Source organism: Centruroides vittatus, unplaced genomic scaffold, assembly GCF_030686945.1.
Source record: "Centruroides vittatus isolate TY-2023 unplaced genomic scaffold, ASM3068694v2 contig_8, whole genome shotgun sequence".
Taxonomy (NCBI): Eukaryota; Metazoa; Arthropoda; class Arachnida; order Scorpiones; family Buthidae; genus Centruroides; species Centruroides vittatus.
In genome coordinates this window covers 663,965-687,836 of record NW_027122517.1, presented here as the reverse complement: position 1 = coordinate 687,836, position 23,872 = coordinate 663,965, and the positions used below count along the sequence as shown (strand labels likewise).

At 42.8% G+C, this 23,872-nt stretch overlaps 1 protein-coding gene across 1 annotated transcript in view; it reads left to right on the top strand.

Annotated features, from left to right (window-relative positions):
- The window catches only part of LOC136981990 (fat-like cadherin-related tumor suppressor homolog), a 461,240-nt gene that overhangs the window by 8,737 nt on the left and 428,631 nt on the right, over positions 1-23,872 (top strand). Inside the window, 3 exon segments of the mRNA XM_067278416.1 lie at positions 14,966-15,401; positions 15,404-16,657; positions 16,660-18,270. Coding sequence (XP_067134517.1) covers positions 14,999-15,401; positions 15,404-16,657; positions 16,660-18,270 — 3,268 coding nt within the window. The 5' untranslated portion in view covers positions 14,966-14,998.

The following is a 23,872-nucleotide window of genomic DNA, read 5'->3' as shown; positions in this document are numbered from 1 at the left end:
ACAGTCATCGCAGAAATCACCCGATGCCCAAGCGGAGGAATGTATGCGCGTGTGTGGGCATCCGGTCGATCACAACGGTCACGAAAGGGTGAAATAGCTGGACTGACTGAAGTGAGTACTGTACGTGTCTCGGATTCGGTTTCTTCAATCCAGTCAAAATTAAAACAAAATCCTCCAACAATCGATTTAAACGTAACCGTTACTTTTGTTATCGCTGTATTGGAAATGCAGTATATAATTTAAACGAATTAATAAATATTGTAAATTCGTGTCAAAGTACCCGAAGAAGTGGGGGTGCCGCGGTAAAAATGACCGAGTTGGTGTCGTCGCTATTAGAAAAAAGTTGAAAAACACCGCACTAGAGAGCGTTTACTTGTTACGGAATAGAATATAACAACTGTTATCTGTATTTATTATAAGTAATGGGTTTTGAAGTGGTGGGAAGATAAAGTATCTGAGGTTGCATTCATTTCTGACATCCACATATCCAGTTTCGCATTCATTTTATTTAGTGATTAGCCTATATCGTCGGCGTACAGATTACCAGTTGTCGTCGATACGTAATCGTACGAGATCGGTGACGGTACCGATCTTGTGTAAGCCGCGGGTCGTAGTGAATGAACGCGAAAAAAGTAGTCCGCTTTTGTAAAGTACTTTTTATTTTCTACGTACAGAAATTTGTTTTCGTATTCATTTCTTCTAAATTACACTTTTTATAAATAAGTATAATGGAATTATTTCCGGAGCCGACTGGGAAAACTCCCTACTAAGATATGTAATCGTATTTGTTTCTTTTTTTTGCATATTTATCAATTTAGATAAATAACAATGGTACCGGTACATTCCGACCCATAATTCCATACCGTACCCCGTAGTAGATCGAAAAGCACTCGGTAACGAGTGTAACACGAGAATAACTCGTGTTACAATCGGTCCTGGCTTTTTTATTTTTCCATCGAAAGTAACGAGAACTAGGCTTTCCCTAGCAATGTTTAATTTTTCGGGAACGGAGTACTGGCGTTATTTTATTATTTTTCTTCCCCGGCTGTTATCTATATATAACAAGAGAAAGTATTGCAATCGTGTCAAATTTGACCCTCCTAGTTTTTAAATCTCCACGTTTTCAGATATCCTGAACCCAAAAATGTCAAAAAGGCCAAAAAATTCCCTGCGTGTGTGTGTGTGTGTGTGTGTGTGTGTTAGCGTCTATTTCGTTTAATTTCTCAGGATGGAGCGAAGATTAAGAAGCGAAATTTGACACGGTACAGTACCTTGTGTATAAGGGGCATCGATACTATTAAATTTTGCTGGCAAAAGATCGAGGTGTGAAGAGATAGACGGTGGTCACGTGTCATATCTCGAATTGGTCGGAAGACTTTACTTCTTACTATTTACAGTTTTTTAAAATATAAATATATATAAAACTGATCTGTACCCTCAAAATGAACTTTTAGTCGTTTTAACGCACGACCGGGCAAAATGTGCACCACGACTGGTCGGAGAACTGCGACTTCATTTATATCCGAAATTAGCAGTAAAATGCGCATTAAGAGAATATCGGAGCGAATTTTGTCCCAGCGACTTCATTTTGAAGTCAAATTTTTTCCGAACATCCAAACCTAATACTCGCCGGGACAGTAGGCTTACGTACGGCAAGTCGGGATAAAACGCTCCACGTGTCATATTTCTGAAATTCACGGGTAGATTTTGTTGCAAAACGCCATTGACGGCGTACGCTAACGACGATCGACGTAGGACGACGTTTGCCCGTGGGAGAAGGAATTGGCGAAAGTAAGTAGACATTTTGAGCTATTTGTAAGAGAATCGGGTTCTTTAAAGCTTGTAATTTAGTTAGTTCCGTCGGTCTGAGGTGCGAGGATACGCGAGAAAGAAAAATGCGCGACAAGTAAAATAAACAATCAACCCCGGGCAGGCATCGTTCGGTTACATTAGAAGAAACGAGAAGCGAGTGATTAGCCATCAGTCTCCCTTCGCGTTCCTTCTAATGTAACCGGGGCAGTTAGAAAATTAAAGCGAGACATCCTCCACGCGCTTGTCGTAACGTGTCGATTTAAAAATATAATTCGTAGTTTTATTAGAAATCTCTGTTTTTGTCCCGTGTCGCGACAAACCTCCCGACGTTCTTAGCCCCTAACAAGTTCCTAACTCGGGAATCGAAGCTGTCGCATCTATCAAAAATGAACGATCCGATGATTGTTTTCTGCTATTTTACAGAAACATTCCGTGTACCAATGTGGAGTGAAGTTTAATAAGCGAAATTGGCACGGTATAAGGGACATTAATACCGATGCGTAACAAATGAGAGGAAACAAAAAATCAAACCGGTTCTGTCCGGGCATTTTACTGCACATTTGGGGTAAAATGTGTAATTTGCGCGAGTTTAATAAATTTTGATTTTCGTAAGAGTATTGTGTTGACAGTATTTTCGACTACAAATTTGAATTATGGCTATTTTTCCTATTGCACTTTTTGCAAAAGAAAGAATCAGAATAGTTAAGTGGGGCCGTTCTCCTCGACTAGCCGGACCCAATAGTTCCTTCTTCAAAGATCTCCGCACGTCTTTAATTACCATCGTCCCGTATAATTAGTTTATAAGCTGTATTTTCGACGATTTTTCGCAGCTCGGCCTACGTATTTCAGTCTTTCGATTTAACTCGGTATCGAAACGACGGCCACTTATACAATTCGTTTATTTTTACGTACAATTAAAACTTTTAAATGTTAATACGGCGGTTCGTTTCTATTACCGTTTGTAAATTCGGTGTTAGTAAGGTGGCCTCTGACGAGATTCCCACCGTCGAAGGGACTGCGTCGACGAGATAACCACGGACCTCGTTTATTGGTCGCCGAATCCAGTTTATCCGAGTGGTACTAAGCGGGTATTTTACTCGCGCTAAATATTTATTACTATAAATGACACGACCGACACTAATATTCACGTTCGTACGGGGGAATAAGATTTATCTCAAATAATAACGTCGCGTCACCTAGGTTATCCTATACCGCGTTACTTCTGTCGGCCACCGGTTAGCCGCGTCCGTTTGAATGCGACGGGAACGGATTGTCTTCTTCGATTCGAAGGAACCAAATAAGTTCTGTCAAACACGATTCCGCCTAGAGTATTGACGTCCGCCGTTAAACGGAATCTCGTAGCCTTCGGCGTGTCCGAGTTATAACGGCGGCTTACTTTAGCCAGGAAATGTCTGGCTTTTCGATTTGTCCGGTGGCGTATTCGCGCCCAGGATTACAATGGATTGTAGTGCCTTTGGCAAAGCAGCGGTGCTCGGGCCGATATTTGGACGATAAAACATTTGTCCGTTTCTCGGTAGGTCTACCGTTTCTGTTTCTCGCAATATTCTCTGCCGCGCGGTACTCGCCCGGATTTATTTTTACGATCGGTGAACGGGCTTCCGATCGTACGGCCGTCACCACCGCTCTTTTTGTCTACTCGCGTTTTCCGTTCCAACACTGCCGCACGCGCGTGGCTCACGTAATTAGTGCTATCCGTAAATGTATATTTAGGTAATCCGAGCCGACGTTCGCGTCACTCGATATCACTCGGTGTAGCCGAGATAAATAGGTCCGGTCGCTGTTAGAAAGGGAATACGTGAAACGTAAACCCAATTACTGGCGGCGAGTTAATCGGCTGAAAAAATAACAATGCGCGTGAGTACACGAACTGATCCGGCACGAAGGCTCGTCGCGCCGTCGTCTACGGTGTCGTTTCGCCACCGTTTCTGCCCGTAACTTTTCACAAAATCTACGGCATCCGAACAAAAACGAAAGGTCCGAATTGCTTTCCTTTACGCGAATTTCGTGAATTGTTTAATGGCGAAGTATCTCGAGAAATCGCTTTACGCGAAACAGCGCTTTGTTAGAAGTAAATCGGCTATTTCTCTTACGGTACTTTTACGCACTTTCTAAAGCATGGTTTTTTAATCGAAGGCGTGCGTAGCAAATTTACCGGTAGCGTCCTCGAAAGTGAAGCGCTAAATTCGCGAAATCGTATTTTGTATAAGATATTTTATCTTACGAATGATTGCAATTAATTACAGGCGGTAATACCTCTCTCAAAATCCCCGAAATAGAACAGCACTTGTTGCGTTTTTGGTTTTCAGTTTTTATCGTTCTTGTGCAATAGTTAGTCAATTACAAATTGGTTACAATATAGTCTGGATCTTCCTCCGTACAGTACATATTATAAGTGAAAATTTGAAAAAAATATAATAAACCCCGAATGGAAACGTTGTAACCGAAACAATTCGAGGTGACCTATACGTCGAACGTGTTGTATAATTTTTAACAAGTGGGCACATTAACGTAAAACTGAATTTAGAACTGTTTTTATCAATCAAAAGACATTATTTTTAGTTGTTTCGAAAAAATTAAGAACGTTTTTATACTCGAGTTTAGTCGGCATATTCGGTGTTATTTCTTCAATTTCTACACGAAACACGAACGAATTCATCACTTTCACCATTCGAACTAGAGTAAATCCGAGTAGCAATTAACGCGGGCAGACGAGACTGGCTTTGAAACGTCCGCCCATTGGAACTGGTCTGGTAAGAAAAACTTCAATAATATGTAGGCTACAGCTTCGTCTGTCTAGTTCTAAGTCGAGATTCCCTAACGTAAGCTAAGTTCGGATTCGTTTCGATATGCACCTCCCCACAAATTAATTAATCGGAAAAACTTTTTTATGTCACGCGGAAAAAGTTATTTTCGGATTCTCTCTCACAATCGAACGCGGAACAACTCGTCCTTTTTCCCAATCGATCGAACGCCACGATTTTTTTGAACGTCCCACAGAACAAGTAATATAAAAAAAAAAATTTTAAAGTCAATTCCTACTTAGGTCGACAAAGAAAAATTTTATTCTAGTTACTTCTTATTAAATAATTACAATTAATATAAATATGTATATACATACGCTAAATATCTTATATAAGAGAAATTTTTTCTCCCACATAAAACTAAAATTAATTAATGAATTAATATTTGAAAAAAACTGTATTAACATCGAGTGTCGTCCACTACAAGTTTAAAAAAATGTATTTGAACTGGAGTGGATGAATAAAAAGTATTTTATTAACGATTGAAAATTTGAACAAGATATATAAATATGGGGAGAGTGTGAACTGATGGTAGGAATTTACAAACAATGCCGGAACAATTCCGTGGTTACGTGGTTCCCTTCGCTCGCTCTCCCCAGTGACTCGACGCACTCGTTCCCGATATAAAGTATTTGTATCAAAAATTTTCGTGACGATTCGACCTACCGCCGGAGGCCGACCCTTCGGCTAAACCGCGCTGGCTTCGCTCTCTTCGCTCTATCTCCCATCTCCGTTCGTGACGATTCCTCGATTTTCCGGTGTCGCCGTTTCTGCTTTTATTTCGACTTTAACCTAAGTATTTTACGCGTATAGAGTAAAAATGTAATTTCTAAAATACAAATATAACTTTTCTAAAATAATCCACGAGTCCGCGGGGACACCGGTACTACTCGACTACGCGTTGCGGCCTCGGAGGAGCCATAAACGCCCCCGAAAACACGACGGTTCGAATTGCGACTCATTTTCTCACGTAGCGTGTTACTTAGAACCCGCAGTTCGTTAATCGTTAACCGCGATTATTATCGGAATTTACTGTAGAACCTACCCTACGCGCTACGATCGATAACCGCGGTTAAAAATAGAGCGTTCCGGGACGGCACTGCCGATTAAAGAACTACGAGAAAAGAGTAACGGTATACCTGGTGTTGCCAGTTAACTTTTATGTTATTTTAAAATAATTTCCGTTTGACGTAAAAATCCAGTTTTTCGTACAATCCGCTTTATTGTACAAGATAACGCGACGCAGGGGCGATCTGCCCGGGGACGACTTCCCGGGAAACCGGGACTCCTATTTACTATTAGACGCGTCTGAAGAAAACTGGTAAAGAATCCGCGTGCCGGACCCGTCGGTCGGTGCGAACCAGATACCGATTGCTTTAGCCTTTGATGGTTTTATTCGCTCGACCACCGACGGCATAATTTTTCCGATTCGATGGCGCTTCTCTGTTTCGAACTCGCCTAACGGTTTCTAATAATCTGATTAACATTCTTTATCTATTTTTAAAAAATATATCTACGTATTTGACTATTAGTTTAGGACTTATCACACCACGTTTTTTAGGAAACTTCGTTCGGACCTTTTCCTTTTTATCTGTACGAATGAGAATGCTCGTTTGTTTGTACGCTATACACTTCCGGGCCGTTGGACCAATCGCTACGAACCTCCGCAGTTACGTTCAAATACTTCTAATTTAAATAATGTCGGTCGTACATCCCACCCTAAAATATTGATTGGGTTTTATATAAATATAAATAGAACCGTATAATATAAATAGAAATAAAAAAATATATATTTAAATAATAATACGTATGAAAATTTTGTATAATTTATAATAGGGGCGAGACGACTAATTTGAGGTGGAGAGTATATATTTTAAATTAAATAAATTAAAAATATGATTAAAAATTGCGAAATCGTGACCACGTCACAATAAATATTTGCTCGTTGTAATAATTTTTCTATAAACTCTCTATTTACCAGGACGTACTTCCACGTAGTTAATAGGCATTCCGATAATGTTCTTAAATTGGGTTTTACCGCATTTTTGAAATTTACGATTAATAACTCCGGGCGTAACAATTACCGCCACCAGTACTTTATACACCCGAAGAAAGCCGAGTGAACGGGCTAGTTTTTTTTTATTATTAAACTCCGACTGCAATCTGTGCTTTTCGGGTTGGAAAAACTATACGAAAAATTGGCAAAATACTAATAATTTACAAGATTGTATTTTGCAAGAAGGAAAATACTTTTAATAGAAAAAATCTTTTACATCATTGTTTTAAATGTATTACTCCAGCCGAAGAGGGGGAAAACCGAAAGGTACATATTGGAGTTTGTATTAAATAAAGAATCAAAAGGTTCGAGTTTAGTTTTCTAAAAAACGTGGTGTGATAATCCTAAACTAATAGCCAAATACGTAGCTATATTATAAAAAAGAAGACAAGAAGCTATTGCAATAAATAACATCTTCGCTTTTAAAAAAATTGTTACGTGTGTCGTGTATATATATTTGAAGGTAGTAAGTGGCAATGAAATGGATCAGTTTTAGCCAAATTACTTATTGTAAAAAAAAACACTATAACGGAGTTGTTAAATTAACTTCGCTGTAAAAAATGCAACAACGAATTGCGTATCTTTCAATTGTTAACAGATTTTATTTTAAAAATAACTTTACGAATAAAATTGTAAAATAAAAACAAAATTAAGTAGACGAAATCGTGCGTGGCGCCATTTGTAACGAGATTTTGTTACGAAAACTTTTTATATTCTTAATTATTATAAAATAGCAAAAGGTTTCATTTTGAGGGTAAAAATGAATTTTATAAAAAAAAACAATTGTTAATAACGAATAAAATCTTCATTAAGTCCGATTCCTCTCGAGATATGACACGTGACTTCACTCTCTCGACCCGTAACTATCAAAATTTAACAGCATCGAGGCCCCTTATATATTAGCTACCGTACAGAATTTTGTTCCTTAATCGTTAACCTTAACCCATTCTGAGATATTAAACGAAATAGGCGCCGACACAACTACACCCGCGCACACACATACGTGCCCACGGAATTTTTTTGACTTTGTTTCGAAAGGTGTCGAAACGTGAGATTAGCAACAACCTCGGAAGGTCAAATTTGACATTATTCCAATACTTTCCCTTGTTATGCATACATAACAGCCGGGAAGGTAAAAGTATGACAACTAGTGATGAAGACGGTGGCGTAGCTAGGATTCTCCGGGCCCGGTGCGGAACCAGATTTGTGGGCCCCGAAAAAAATTTTTCGGCAGGGATGTCCTTTTTCCGTAATGGTAATCGGGAACGTCCAAACGAAAACAAGTAATTTTTTCTGTAAATTTTGGCTTTTGAATTTATTTATTCCGTTGAAAACATTGCGTTTAGACGTTCTCTTTCTTTCGTTTGATGAATGATGCGTTAGGTTTTTTTTTGTTTTGTTTACGTAAACGGCGGAGTAAAATATTTTTGTGTAGTGGTTTATATAGTGTATAACTAGATTACAGTAAGTTGCTGGTTTTCCTGTGTAATAGGGGCCCCGGCAACTCGAGTAGCCAAATGCCAAATTTTGCTTTGTTCTGATTACCGCGAAAAATTTTTCGGGTCTTTTTTTCCTGTGATTTTGGGGCCCCCGTGGGCCTATCGCTTTCCAGGGGCCCGGTGCGGACCGCACCTACCGCACCCCCTAGCTACGCCACTGGACGAAGGACCGTAATTCGCAAACATATTTTGAAATGTCAGTGACCACACGCCCAATTTATTGGGAGTGAAGATATTGCCGTGTCAAAATATATCGTCAAACCATCTATTTCATTCGAATATGGAGGTGAAACGGACCCTTGGCTACGGGAGTGGTTAGGCCTCTCCTCTAAACTTACTCGATAGTGCCCATACGCAGTATATACAACTAGACCCACTCTGTCTTCCATCACGTAAACTTAGACTGCCGTTACTTATTTTTACACTTAAATTGCAGTTTATAGGCGTAGTGGTGGCCGAAAAAAGAAAAATTTTAGTCACAATTTTTTCAGTTTAACCGCGTAGTACGCGGTGGTTTATTTCCGGCTACCAGTGTATGGTGAAATGGATCATATCCAATTTCCGTAAGGTGTGAAATAAGTCGCGTGCTTGTCAATTATGATAATCGAACTAATTAAACACAAACATATCAAAATAAATTTTGTACCGGAATTCCGTGTCAAGTGACAAAGTCGCCCACCCCATCACCCATCATCTTAGATTTTGCCGAAATTTGGTGCGTAGCTTTCTGAAGTAATCAAAGGAAGTTCTACAAAATCTTACATTTCAATACGCAATACTTCGGCTGTAGGAGACCTTTAAGTGGAAGTGGTCAAAATGGGTCTAAAGCAATTCGAAACTTTTTTCATTTTTGGCACGCTGCCATTCAGCAACTAATGTTGATATCTTCTTGCTGTGTAAAATTTGAAGGCCAAGAATTTCAAGCGTTTGACAGTATATCTGCTGAACAAATCCTCGGAAAAGTCCTCTTTTGACTCGACGGTTGTTAATAAGCCTGCAAATTTTCTATTTTGTAGTCATTTATTTTTGGACATATTCAAACGTCAAACACGCTTCCTAGAAGTTTGGTAGTAAATTTTACTCATTTTGAAGTCCGTTATCTCAAAAGGAGTGGCTCCAATTTCTTTGTTTTGGCCACTGGTTTAAGAAGTTCACTTTTCTTTACAAAAATATTCACCACAGCAAAACATTGCCAAAAATCCCTCCTCATTTGCTTAAATAACAAACATATAACAGCTGGGAAAGTAATACAAGGTTATATCAGCGGGAAAGTATGGCGATCGGTCGAAAAATGATTCCCCCAAGATTTTTACATTTTTGGACTCGAGACACCTCGAAACATTGAAAAATACAAAAAAAAAAGTTTAGGATTTTTTTTGTATGGATGTTAGTGTGTGTGGGGTCACGATTTTGTTCACCCTCTTTGAAGCTTATTAATTCCCGTGTTTTGTCGAAAATTTCTGAAATTTTCGACAAAACACGGAAATTCCGGGAATTATTAAGTTTCAAAGAGGGTGAACAAAATCGTGACCCCACACACAAAACTTTCATACAGAAAAACCTAACTTTTTGGATTTCTCGAGTCTCGAAATATATAAATCTTCGGGGGGGTCATTTTTTGACCGATGGCCATACTTTTCCTCTGTTATATATGGAAGGGAATACGATGCTAAAATTAAAATAGTGGAGAGTGGGAGCGTGCTGCCTTTTTAAATTAACTCTTCCATCAACTAATTAGATATTGGAAGCAAAATATAACACCGTACATATAAGGGTAAAAGCTTAAAAATAATCGGTACGATAGTATAAACTTTCTACTGATTGTTAAAATCAGTAAAAAGTTTGCGCTGCAGGCAAATGCTAACACCAGACACCAAACAAAATAACGAAAGTGACCGACGAACCATAAATTGATACTAGCCTATGGTTTAAAATTTTCTTCTTAAATTTGTAATATCTTTTAAATTTTTGCGGCATTCGTTCCATTCAGCGGTTCGACCCATCGTCGAGCACCACTTTGATATAATCGATGCCGATACCCAAATGAAACTTTCACATTTTATTTCAGCCGCGACAATCGATAATAAATATTTCGTACTTCTTATACTTTTCATTAACTGCTAAAGACCATCTCAAAAAATTATCAGTCGGCTCCACAATTTATACTCAAAGTATAGGCATAAGTATTGTACGTTGTTATTCGAGATCCTTAATTATTTTTCGCCGAGCGTAATATTAGCAGTGTCCATATTCGGAATTTTATTTCTGTTCTTATAAATAATTAAATTATTCGTAATACATTTTTAATTTGTGGCTTTGCAGATAGAAGAAAATTTTTACTTTAAAAACACTTTATTTTGTCTCCGGCAGGGTAATTATAGTAAGACGACCCGGAAACTATAGTATCGTCCACCTTATGTGTTACCAATTTTTTAAAAAATGTAGACAAATGTCCCCTGTCGTCCGTCTGTCTTTCCTTAATCTCGAGAACGGTGTTAGATAAATGGAATTCGAGAAAGATACGGCAAGCTTAAGGGCAGCCGGCCCCGGTCAATTATATATCAACTTCCGTCGAAAACCGGAAGTCACGTTATTTTAATTCAAAAATCCCCCCGAAAGGAGCCGGATAGATGACTCCATTGCTAACGGAAAAGTACGATGTAGTGGGCGAGATAATACTAATTTGAGGCGGAGAACGTATATTTTAAATGAAATAAATAAAAAAGACGATTAAAAATTGCAGCCGGCTTTGTGACCGTGTCAAAATAAATAATTGATCGTTATTATTAGATTAAGCCGGCCGAGCGGCTGATCGATGTAAATACGGAACTACGGAACTCGGTAGCGGAAAGTTTTGTTTATTTTCTGCACAAAAGTAGCCTACGTTTGTGTAAATACGAGCGTAACCGACAGAAAACGAAATGTCGGAATCCATAATTACGTAATTTTGCTAGAGGAATGTGGATTTGCGCGGCGTCGAATGCTTCCGAAAGATTTGCCCGACTTGTCCGCTATTAACACGCCATAGGATATTTAATTAATAGCAATCTGTCGACACACCTTTTATAAATCCAGATCGATTGCCGCCGACGGACACTTTAACGTTCTCTTAAATATTAGCTTTTCCGGTATCTTTCGAAAAACTCGGGTAATTAAATCGGTCGATAATTACTCGGATGGGAGGAGGATTCCCGTTTTAGAATAACTGGCTTTACGTCTCCGGACCTTACGCGTTTATCAAATAAATAAGACCAATAATTTTAAAAATTTACTAGTATTTGTACATTTTATATGGTACTGTACTGTACTGTACGTCCACTTAGTTTTCTGCTCGGTATTACGTCGATTATTTCGTTAGGATCGATATCGTAAAACGGAAGATTGTCCGGACACGATTGTTAATGGCGCGCGTGTTCTTGCTACGGATGGCCGGATTATAAGGTGGACGGAATTCGTCGTTGCACCTATAATTCTCGAAAGCGACTCGTACAAATTAATACCGCGGCGTGAACGGATGCGATGTTTGTATTCCTTTATTACCAGTTGCGCATCTCCGAGAATTCCTCCCGGAGGAAGACTCGGCAAATAAGCAATCTCGATCATTTTTGTTCGTATTTTAATTTGTTGCTTAACGAACGAATTTGTTCCTTCGATTCGTTGACTCGGTCTACTAAAAGATTTGTAATTCTTTAATTTATTAGACTTTTTTTTAATTATAAATTAAATTATTTGTTTTATCAGAAATGTTTTCCTATTAAATTTGCGGGTTACTGTTTTTTATCGACAAAACTCTCGAAAATAAAAAAATTTTCCACGAACCGCGTAACTTTCCCGGCTGTTTACGAGTTTTATTTTACAAGAACGACTTAAGGAGGGTGCACACGTGCGGCGCGGCAAGGAAAAGCGGTGTCGCAAACGCGTCTTCGCCGCGCGGCAGCACGACCACACGAGCGGCAGTCCGTTTACATTCTGGCGCACGCGTTCAGTATTCGAGATGATCGAACGATAGCGACGCTCCGCTATCCACGTGTTTACAAATTTTGTTTTGTACGGCTCGTTTTATTTAGCTAGAAGATTTCGTCGAAGATTCGAATGAAGATATCGTATTGGCAAGAATCTTGCCGAGATATTTTGTTGGATCGATAAAGAACTGATGTACAAAATAGGCTTATTCTTCGATTAAGAACACTATTTCGAGTAAGATTCGGTTGTTTTGTTCTTTGAATTAAATAACATATGATTACTGTATCTGTGTAGAATTTGTGTTAAATTTATTATTCTTTCCTCTTTATTCCGATGTTAGTTATCTCGGTTAACCGCGTCGAACTTTCCGCCATTAAAACACCGCGTAATTGTATTTTCTCACGTGACTGCCAGACGAATTGTTATTGGCTGATAGAAACGCCACTTGGCGGCGGCGGCCGCGAAAGATAGAGTTAGACCAACTTTCGCGAAATAGACCTCTGCGGCGAGAAAAAGTGACGTCATTCTGCCGCTTTTCCTTACCGCGCCGCGTGTGTGCATCCTCCTTTATAATATTAAGCGAAATAAAATTGTGTGTGGCGCCATCTGTTACGAGATTTGTTATAAAAACCCTTTTATATTTTAAATTACTATAAAATGGCAAAAAGCTTAATTTTGAGGGTAGGGATAGTTTTACGAAAAAGTTTATATGTTAATAACGAATAAAATGTTCATTGACTCCTACCTCTCTCGAGATACGACCCGCTACACTCGTTTACCTCCTCACCTTCTCGGCCTTTAACCACCAAAATTTAATAGCGTCGTAAACAAGTTATCGTGCCGAATTCCGTTCCTTAATCTTTACCCTATCTCGAGATATTAAGCGAAATAGGCGCCAAAACCCACTCACAAGCATATACAGTATATCCACGGAATTTTTTGCCCGTGCTTTGACTTTTTTTCGATTCGAGAGTTTGGAGATTTGCGGAAAACGCGGAGGTCGAATTAGCCACTATTCCAATACTTCCTTCGTCACTTATACATAACACTCGGGAAAGTACTAATATTGTCGGGTCGTTCCGAAAAGTAAGTATCCGTCGGTTTACGATACAAAAGTATGGAGGTCGACTGGCTTAATGCGTATCCGTAAAGAAACTGCGCTTGTGTGAAAATTGAGGGATTAATGAAAGGCTACGTATCGTAACCGGCATTTTGATAAACTCGAAGAAGAAAAATAATTAGATTCTTTCGAGAAAACAATTTTTTAAAACGATGGAAAAGGCACGATTTAAGAACGTTGGCTTTAAAACTTACCGTGCTTATCCTAATTAAGCGGTTCCCAACCTTTTTTTCGTTAGCGTTTTGAATTTTATTTTGACTCGGTTCTCGGTCCCCCGAGTACCTACATGTCTGGTTTTTTTATGCGCATATGATTTAAGCATCTAATACTTTGTGCCAAATTGCAACCTTTGACACGTACTCCTTCGTACCTCTAAGCTGGTAACACAACAGGCAGTACGAATTTATAAACAAGAGACAGTCTTGTCGATAAAAAATTAATAAAAATACTGAATAAATAATGAAAAAAATTACCGCTTGTAGAGAAAATCTGGAGAAACTAGCTGTGTCCTTTACCTCGCTATCAATAAAAAATACTTTTTTCAAACAACACGTGGGGATATTGTTGAGAGATAATAATAATAACGGTAACGCACCCCACCATCGAAAGTCCGTAGCATAATCACTAATCACACATAATGGTATCCCCCTGCCATTGACCGACTGCGCGACATTTATTGATCTGTTGCATTGTACGATCGACAGCATAAGTTTTTATTTCTATTTTGCATTTTAAAATGTATAATAAAGTATGCGATTGTTACAAGGAACATTTTTTACCTAATAATTTTTTAATACTATTAATTTGTGATACATAATATATTTTTTCTGCCATAATAACTAACTTTTTTCTGTACCCCTAAACGACCTATCGTCGTATTTATAATTTATTATGAGGTCTTGCTGTCTATTGCGGTGCACGGTTCGCGTGTGACTCCGCTCGATGATGTATTCGTATTCATCGAAGAAATCCCCAAGGAATCGTTGTCGAATCTCGTTTGGTCCATAATAATACAACCCAAATCTTTGTCGAGCCAAAAAAGTCTGACCGTGTCCGACCAATTCCGCTTCCGTCTCTGAACTTAAATCTTTGGGTCTTATTCTTTCCTGTTTGTTTATATCCTTTGCTTACTGACTGTTTGCCTCTACCGAGCCTTATTATTTATTTTCCCACTCCGACCGAAATACCGGCCAAGACAATCGCTTTCTAGACATCGACCGAATCGTTTATTTTGCTTTTTCAAGTTTTTCCAGGACAAACGGCTCGAACGATTCGCCCGGTCTTGGGGTAATCCTCCTCCTCCTCTCTTTTTCGTGTCTCCTGTTTCGGTGACGGACTCTTTTCTACGGAACTCCACTCCCGCCGTCTCCGGAAATGTTCGCTTTTTCCTCCCGTCTATCCGCCTTAGAGGGGCGCGAATTTCTCCTCTCTCGGCTGGTCGTTGCTCTTTCTTCCTTCTGCACGACTTTCCTTTTTCTCCTCCGGCTTCTCCACCGGAACCTCGCCTCCTTACGTCCTCCGTCGGAATCTTCTTCCGTTCGACTTCGACTTCCGGCATCGACCGCCGAAAGCCGAATTATTATGGATTTCGTCTCCTTCTTCCGGAACCGGAAATGCGCCGATTTCGCCGACGTAAACAAATCGACGGTGTTGCTTTTCGCCTCTCACACCGTTTCCTCTTTCCGTTTTACAGATTTGTCCGTGACCGAAGATGTGACCCGGAGCCATGACCGCCTACTTAACCGTCGTCTGTCTACTTCTGGTCCTGTCGGGGAGGGTCCGGAGTAGAGGGGACGGACCCCGGTTCACCAGGGCCGTCTATCGTGCCTCCGTCCCGGAAAATTCCGTCTCCAAGACCTACGTTACTTCCGAAGAGATGATGGGGATGTACGTGTCGGACCCGGCCCTGGACGTCAGATTCAAAATCGTTTCCGGAGACAAAGATCGATTTTTCAAGGCCGAAGCTCGCCGGGTTGGGGACTTTTGCTTCTTGGCCATTCGCACCCGGACCGGTCTTCACGCCGTGCTGAACAGAGAATACCAGGACCGCTATCGCTTGGAAGTTAGGGCGGCGGCCGCCGGCCCTCGCCGAAAGAAGATCAAACTGAAAGCGCAGACCGCGGTCGACGTCCAATATTGGACACCAACGATCTCAACCCGCTCTTTTATCCCACCGAGTACGAAGTCAACGTCACCGAAGACACCCCTCCTTACCGCAGCCTGCTGAGAGTCAGCGCCTTCGATCCCGATCTGGGAGTCAACGGAGAAATCTACTATCGCTTCCTGCAACCCACTCTGCAGTTCGCCGTCCACCCCACCCGTGGCGCCATCAGCCTGTCACGCCCCTTGCACCACCGACGACAATCCTCCTACGATCTGCTGGTGGTGGCCGAGGACCGAGGACCCAAATTTCGGGCGGGCGACGTCAGGGCCAGTTCCGCCACCGTCCACGTCCGAGTGGTCCCGGTCAACCTACACGCGCCGGAGATCTTCGTCCGATATTTCCCCGTCGTGCGTCAGACGGCGCCCGACTCCATCCTGGCCGTGGTGACCGTGGCCGACGAAGATCCGGGAATCCACGGACGCATCGCCGGGGTGGAGCTGGAGGGCGACCCGGAAGGTCGCTTCAGACTGGTGGCGGGATCCGAACCCGGGGAGTATAACCTGTTGGCCGACGGAAGACCGCCTCCCGCCGAGTACTCGCTGACCGTCAGGGCCACCGACTCGGGGGTGCCCCCCAAGTCTTCCACGCAGACGATTCGCCCCAAACTGCCCGAGACGGGAGACGGCGTTCCCGTTTTTCCCCAGTCTTATTACGAAGCTTCCGTAGACGAGACGGCGCCGGTGGGCACCCCCGTCCTGGTGGTGTCGGTGGCCGCGCCTTCCGACGGAAACTCCGAAATATTCTATTCGGTCGAGGGGGAGGACGACGATTGCCCCTTCTCGGTGGACTCTCGCACCGGCGCCGTCAGGATTTCGGCACCGCTGGACCGCGAAACCAAGAGCCTTCACACTCTGGTGGTCAGCGCCGTGGACAAGTCGGTCAGAGGCGTTCGTGCCAAAGGCACAGCTCAGGTGACCATTCGAGTTTCGGACGCCAACGACAACGATCCCGTCTTCAACGTCACTTCGGCGGCGGTGGATCTGGACGAAAACCGACCCGCGGGCAGCCCGGTGTACACCGCCTACGCGGAGGACCCGGACCGGGGTGAGAACGGATACGTCTCGTACAGCCTGGCCAACGTCAATCCCGTGCCCTTCCGAATCGACCCGTTCACCGGCAAAATAACCACCACCGAGGTTCTGGACTACGAAACCACCAGGCGACAATACCTCCTGAAGATACGAGCCTCCGACTGGGGCACCCCCTTTCGTCGACAGACCGAGCCTCCCTCAGGATCAGACTGCGAGACGTCAACGACCACCGACCCCTCTTCGAGAAGATCGACTGCGAGGTCTACGTCTCTTCCGCCGCGCCCCCCGGCACCCCTCTGCTACGGCTGTCGGCGGTGGACTTCGACGCCGGCAGCGCCGTCTCCTACCGGACCGTGCCCTCCGGCCCCCACTCCTGCTTCTCCCTGGATTCTTCCGCCGGAATTCTGACTCTCACCTGCCACCTGGACCGGCAGAAGTTTCGCCAGGTGCTTCTCAACGTCACGGCGTCCGACGGGAAGCATTTTTCCGACGTGGTGCCCGTCCGGATCAGAGTGGTGGGCGGAGCGGGAGGACCCGGGCACGACGGCCAGACGTCGGTGGAATGCCGAGACGTGGGCGTGGCCGAGAGACTGCGTGAGCAGAACAGACTGGGAGAACTGAACAACCGACCGGAAGACGTCACCGAACCCACCCCCACCACCTTCCGGGGCAACAGACACCCGCCCGAATTCCCCGGCAACCGGCCGGCCGAGATCCGAGTGAACGAGAGCCTGCCGGTGGGGTCGGAGGTGGCCGACCTGTCGGCCAGGGACGCCGATCGTGGATACAACGGGCGGTTGGTGTACGCCATCGCTTCCGGAGACGACGACTGCCGCTTCCGCATCGACCCGTTTACCGGAAAACTGGGGGTGTTTGCTCCCCTAGACAGAGAAGAGAGGGACGAGTATGTTCTGAATGTCACCGTCTGGGACCTGGGTCAACCTCCCAAGTCCGCCTCCACGCTCTTCGCCGTGCATGTGCTGGACGTCAATGACAATCGGCCCGTCTTCGAGAAGTCCTCCTACCATCTGGTGGTTCCCGAGAACGTCCGCAACGGAACTAGCATCGTCAGGCTGCGGGCCACCGACGAGGACTTCGGACCCAACGCCCAACTCAGGTTCGAAATGGAGACGCCGGTGGACGAGTTCGGGGTGGAGGCGGAAAGCGGGCTGCTGACGGTCCGTTCTCCCCTGGACCGGGAGAAGAGGGACGAGTACCGACTGAAGATGACGGTACGGGACCTGTCACCCGACCGTCCCCTCTCCTCCTTCGCCACCGTCACCGTGCGCGTGCTGGACGTCAACGACAACCCTCCCCGCTTCGCCCTCCCTCTCTTCCGCATCAAGCTGCGAGAAGACCTGCCTCCGGGAGCGGTGGTCATGGTGCTGTCGGCCGAGGATCCCGACCTGGACGAGGGCGGGAGGGTGGAGTACGAGATCCGGGGTGGGTCCGACGGAAAGTTCTCGGTCGACCCCGAGACGGGAGCGGTCAGACTGAGCGAGCGACTGGACTTCGAGCGCCGACAGCTTTACAACGTGACGGTGGAGGCCAGAGACGGGGGTGCGCCCGCGCTGTCCTCCGTTTCTCGGCTGCTGGTGGAGGTGGAAGACGTGGACGAGAACGCCCACGCCCCCAGATTCCCGGACTTCGCCGCTTCTGCTGCCGTGCGAGAGAACGCGCCGGCCGGCACCCGAGTCAAGAGGGTGAGCGCCACCGACGACGACGGCCCCGGACCCGACGGACGAGTCACTTACTCCGTGGTGGAAGGCGACGGACTGGGACTCTTCTCCGTCGACGACTCGGGTGAGTTGCCTTTTCTTCTTTTCCTCTCCGCCACGTGGCCGGGCATTTTCACGCGCGGAAGGGCGGTAAGCCCGACAGTTTTGTTTGGCGCCGGAGGGTTTACGGTTTTTGCCCGTGTTAAAATTGGCCAAACCAGCCGTCGGACCGAGATTTCCAGCCTTTTTTAACCGGGAAAATGCCCGGCTTGTACGGAGGTATTCCGGTAACGGGAGAATTTGGAAAAACGAAACGCTTATTGTCGGAAAATGATTTTTTTATTCTATTTACGCCGACGAAGGACATTCGAATGCTTTAGACTCGTCGTTTCCCAAAGCGGATGAGATTTAAATTAGGATTAAAATGGCAATCGCGTCCGAAGACGGTTCTCGATGTAGCAATACGAAAAGTCAGTTTCCAAGCGGTTTACCGTGGTAATTGTAAAATGTTTTCGGTTATTACGCCAAACCACCGTTGCCCGGTGGCGTCGACCGTATCCACGCCCAACATCCCTTATTATTTTTCCCGTTCATTCAACATTCCGCTCGATTCCCTCAATATCGATGACCTAAAGGTGTCGTTTTTCGTAAAGGTATCGAAGGTAAAACGAGACGTCCCGACGGATTTACATATCCCCTTATTATTTAATTGTTTAATTTTACCGGATTTCGATCGTCGGACGGTGCCTAGCCGTCTTAGGGCCATGCGTCAAGAGGCAAAGAAAGAAAGGACGAGCGACTGCCACTCTCGTATTTGTTTTCTATAAAAGGTTAACGTAGCGGATTAGGAAACAAAAAGGATTGGTGGAAAAATTGAATATAAGATTATTTTCGATTCGTAAGCGGTTGCGAAGTTTTAATCTCGGAAAGAACACACGCGGGATTTTAGCTTCTCTGTCTATCCGTATATCGTTGGCCGGGCGCGCCTAGACCGGAAACGATGGCCGGACACTCGGACGGTATCGGTCGGTAATTTATGCCGACGACCGCAGACGCCGCATCCGTCGAACTTAGTAAACGGTCGGGAGCGGCTCCTCATATATTAATAATATATGAGTAATCTAGTAATACTTTAAATACGGTTAAAAATATCTGGCCGATAGGTCAGAAATCGATTCGTTGAATAATCCCAGTGTCTGGGTCGCACCGGAGACAGTCGCGCGCGCCTTAACCCGCCGAGCGAAGATTAACCTAACGTTTGGTAACTTTTGACGGAATGGGCTACGTCCCAACGTCCGAGTGTGCCACCGAAATGACAGAAACGAAAATATTTAAAAACCCCGGGCGAACGGCGGTTAACGGCATTTCCCCGCCGGCGCCCGAAAAATTTTAAATAAGCGTTATAAAAATGTTCTCGAAATAAAAATGGCAATTGGTTACAATTTTGGTAAGAAAAACCCTTGGATATTTTCGGCTAAAACAAATTCTGTAAATAAAATCTTTTATTCCGTCCAAGTATATAACTTAATATATAAGTTAAGATACCGTATACGACTTAATGTACAGTACAGTACATTAAATTCATTTACGGTTAATTTAATGTAAAACTTTACGTACTGTACGCGACGGGTGACGGTAATTAAAGCACATTCGTTTACGCTCTTTAAAAGTCACCGGATAGTAACGCCCCCCATCGGACCGACGGGGTAAAATTTCTGGGGCCGGACGTTATCCCACCATTTGTTCTTTACGCCTTATTACCACTAAGGCGCTGTCGTAATATACAACACTTAACCGTAACTATCGTTCTTTATTTTATAAAAAGTAATAGGTCGGTAAGAAACTCGAAATAAACTTTTATATAATTTATTTACTCTCTGCCCCTAATAATTTCGGTTGGCGGGTGAGAAACGTTGCGTGGTACATTTGGAGGTTTTGCAGGCCCCCTCGAAATAGCTTACTCGAACCGCATTGTAGGGTCTAGGAAATAGTAAAGCGTAAGTAAAGTACGCCAACATTAACGCGCGCACAAACGAGTCTAAAAATTGACGTTTTGCTTTGTTAATTTTTAGATGCGTTTGTATGCGTGTTAAGTTACAGTTCCGAATTGTCTGGAAACAAAAATAGCCGAAATGCATTTTGGGATATATTAATAAATGAAACGGTCTAAATTGTATATACTTTGTTGACAGTATAATAGCTTCTTGTACGTATGGTAAGTCCGTAAATTTAATTACGATATAATAGTATCTTATACCCTAATATAATCGAGATGGGTTGATGATAATAATAAGCGCGGAGCCCAAACGGTTATAATCGTCTTACTTGTTAGAGGTTTGAATTCTCGATTTGTATGGTGGCGCAGTCGTCGTTGGCGGTTTAGACAAACGTAGAGTCGTCACAAACCCTATCTGCGAGTAATCGTTCTGTACGGACTTGTGGGTCTAACGATGGCAAAGTTATTTATCTAGAATTTCTAGCTGGATGTACAGTACAGTACGTGCGTGACTGGTTACCATCCTGTTCTTAAATTTTCATCGTACGGAATTGAATGTAACCGCAACGGTTGAATACACGGACAATCTCCAGGGTTCCTACTCAAATTTTTGTTTTAAATTCCGCGACTTTCCCCGACTGCCTTCGATCAACTTTGTACAATTTCCTAACCCTCACGTCCGTTACAGCGTGGCACGTTGACAAAACAAAACTGCATTTGTCTGACTACGCGCCTACGCTATCGCTTCTCAAACTTTTTAGTTAGTTATTTTTTCTAGTTAACAGTTGTATATTTTTTAAAATTGCCGAATTACTAAAAGTAAAAATAAAATGTTTAATTAAATTAAAATAGTTTTTCTGATATTAATTCGCAACCATAAATCTACACCAGTGATTCTCAAAGTGGGGGTCGTGAAAAATATTTGGGGGGTCGCTGAAAAATTGATGCCAGATCAATTTTTTCAAATATTTTATAAATTTACTATGGATTCGTGTTTAGAAATACGTAATAGAAATAAAAAATATATAAAATAATTTTTACTTAAATAAATTGCACATATAAATAATAAAAATAATATAAATATTTAAATACGAGCCTAACCCCTCCCTCCGGGATGTTTTTTGACACATACTTATTCTTCGGGGGTCCTTTGAAATTTTTAAGTGCAGAAGGGGGGTCGCGGTCCAAAAAGTTTGAGAGACACTGATCTACACGATACGGAAAAAAAGAAAAAAGCCATTATTTATTTATTCGTTAACAAATCCTGTATAATCCATATACAAAGGTATATATTTATTAAATTTATCCTTTAGTAGATTTCCTGCTATTGCACTTTACAAAATATTAATAAACGAAAAAATCAGAAAGTATTTTGTTACGCAATCAAAATTATTAAAATGAAAAAGGATTAAAAAAAATGCAATTTAAGTTAAAATTATTTAACTTTTTTTTGTACTTTAAATTTTGGGGAAAATTTCGGGTCCTGAAAATATTCTGCATCCCTTTTCGTAAGTTGTATTACACCATATTACGTCTTACTGCCTGCAGACGACTACGCTTAGTCAAGCATATTGTCGGCAAAAAGATCGAGGCGGTCGAGGAGGCAAATTTCCTGACTTTTCCCGACTTTTTGACAATTTCTCTGACAATTTCGGAACAAAAATCCCCGATTTTTCCTCACTTTCCAGGTGCGTAAAAACCCCGATTCTCGATGCATCGTGTTTTCGTATTAGGGTTTCTCAAACGGGATCCCGGCCTATTTTTTAAGCCGGGAAATTCTTCTCATCCCGGGAAATCCCGCAAATTTCTTAACTGTTCACTGTTAAAATTCACTGTTTTCTTATTTTGTGTTAAGATTAATTAAGGAAATTTTGCCAATAGAAAGTATAATTAATTCATGAAGTGTCAAAATACATTTGTATTTATTAATTTTAAGCCCGCTTATTCGTTTTTAAAATTTTCTCTCGTCGCGACATCTCGCGGATTGTCAGTAATGAATACGTAGGCCTATTTGTGGCGGGACTCGGAAAATTCTTTACTCGTCGGAACCCGTAATATGTGGAATAATCGCGCCGATGCCGTCTTAATTTTAACCGTGCCCGGTAGCTCGGATAACTGCGTAACCGGGTCGCGCGAGTTGGGCCAAGTCTGCGGGTACGAAGTTTTTCTTCGTAAACCCGATTATTAAAGCCAAACCGACTGCCGAATTGTCGGGCCGTAAGCTCGATGCCGCTATTAAAGCAGCCCGGGTAGACAAATCGAGAATACTCGAGAGCAACGGAAGTAGTGCAGTCTCGAAAACGAAGTGGAAATCTTCCGGGCTACGGGTGGAAAAACAGGTCTTCCCTTAAATGCGTTAAAGACGATTGCACCCGCATCGGTGGAATCGGAAAGGCCGCTCTCGGTTGCGAGACTCGTCTTTATTAAAATAATAACCGGATGGAGCGATCGGAGTATCGACCGTCTTCGGGTTTCAAAATCGTATAAAAATTTACGGTAATATTTTGTATCGTGTTTTATTTAAAAAACGAAAATTTTTTCTTTAAATTTTCGACTCGATTCAAAGGCCATTTTTGTATATTTTACGCAGCGTCGCTAATATTATGATCTCGGAGGTTGCGGAACGTATTAAATTTCTTTAAAAATGAAAAATAGTTATATCATTCGATTTCGAGATACTTTTTATGTTTTAATTATATCCCGGGACGAGCGAAAGACCGGGAAATGAGAATCCCTATTTCGTATACAGTTTCAAAGCACTTATAGAAAACTTTCTGGCTGTTAGGCCAGCCAAAGACTACGCAATATCTATCTGAGTTGGTTTTATAGAGCTTGTCGCCAATGAAAAACTAACAGTATCTTAATGGCTGCCAAGACGCGCGTCCTCGTGTGGCAGAATTCAAAAACACGTTCTGGAAACTTGTGGATACGTTTCGATAATACCCAATAAAGCTACGAGTGCGTGACGTAACCCGTAAAACAGCCGTTCTCTCTACTAATTTTGTTTAGAAAGAAATAATACGGTATATTGAAATCGTTATATACCGGAAACAATTGATTCGGAAGTACCCGAGGTAGACAAAACACCGTAAAATATTTCCGATTCGATTGTAGAATATGGCCGGATGGCGATTAAGTCTAAAGTTAAAAACTTCATTGGCATTCCGGAACGGTGAAAGCGAATAAATGGTAACTCCCATACCGAGACACGGTGTCATCAATTTTTAATTTTAAATTATAAAGTAGTGTTTATAACTTTACGAAAGTTTAATACGACTTTTTAATATTCGCTCCGTGGGTACTAGGAGCACCGTTTTAGCAGATCCGTCTTTGGTTCGGACGGGTTCTCGATGGACGGGCAGTATGGCGAGAGACGGAGTCCGACGTATTTGGGACGCGGTATCCCCGAAAAACGGATGTTTTTGGCTGTCCGGATTCGTTTTCGTCTTCCCGGGAGCGTTAGGCCGACACCTTATTTGCTTTCGAAGCTGGGATATCTTACGTTACCGCTGGTTCGGCCGTCCAGAGGACGTAGAAGATATCTCATTAGGCCTACTCCTCGGTGCCAATGAAGTGCCGAAAAGTACGTTTTCGAATAAGTTGTATACAACAGCTTCTGTTGAAAGTAAAAATGTTCTCCCTTTTACTTTTTCACGGGAAACGGGAGGAAAAACGTTACCTTTAACCACTC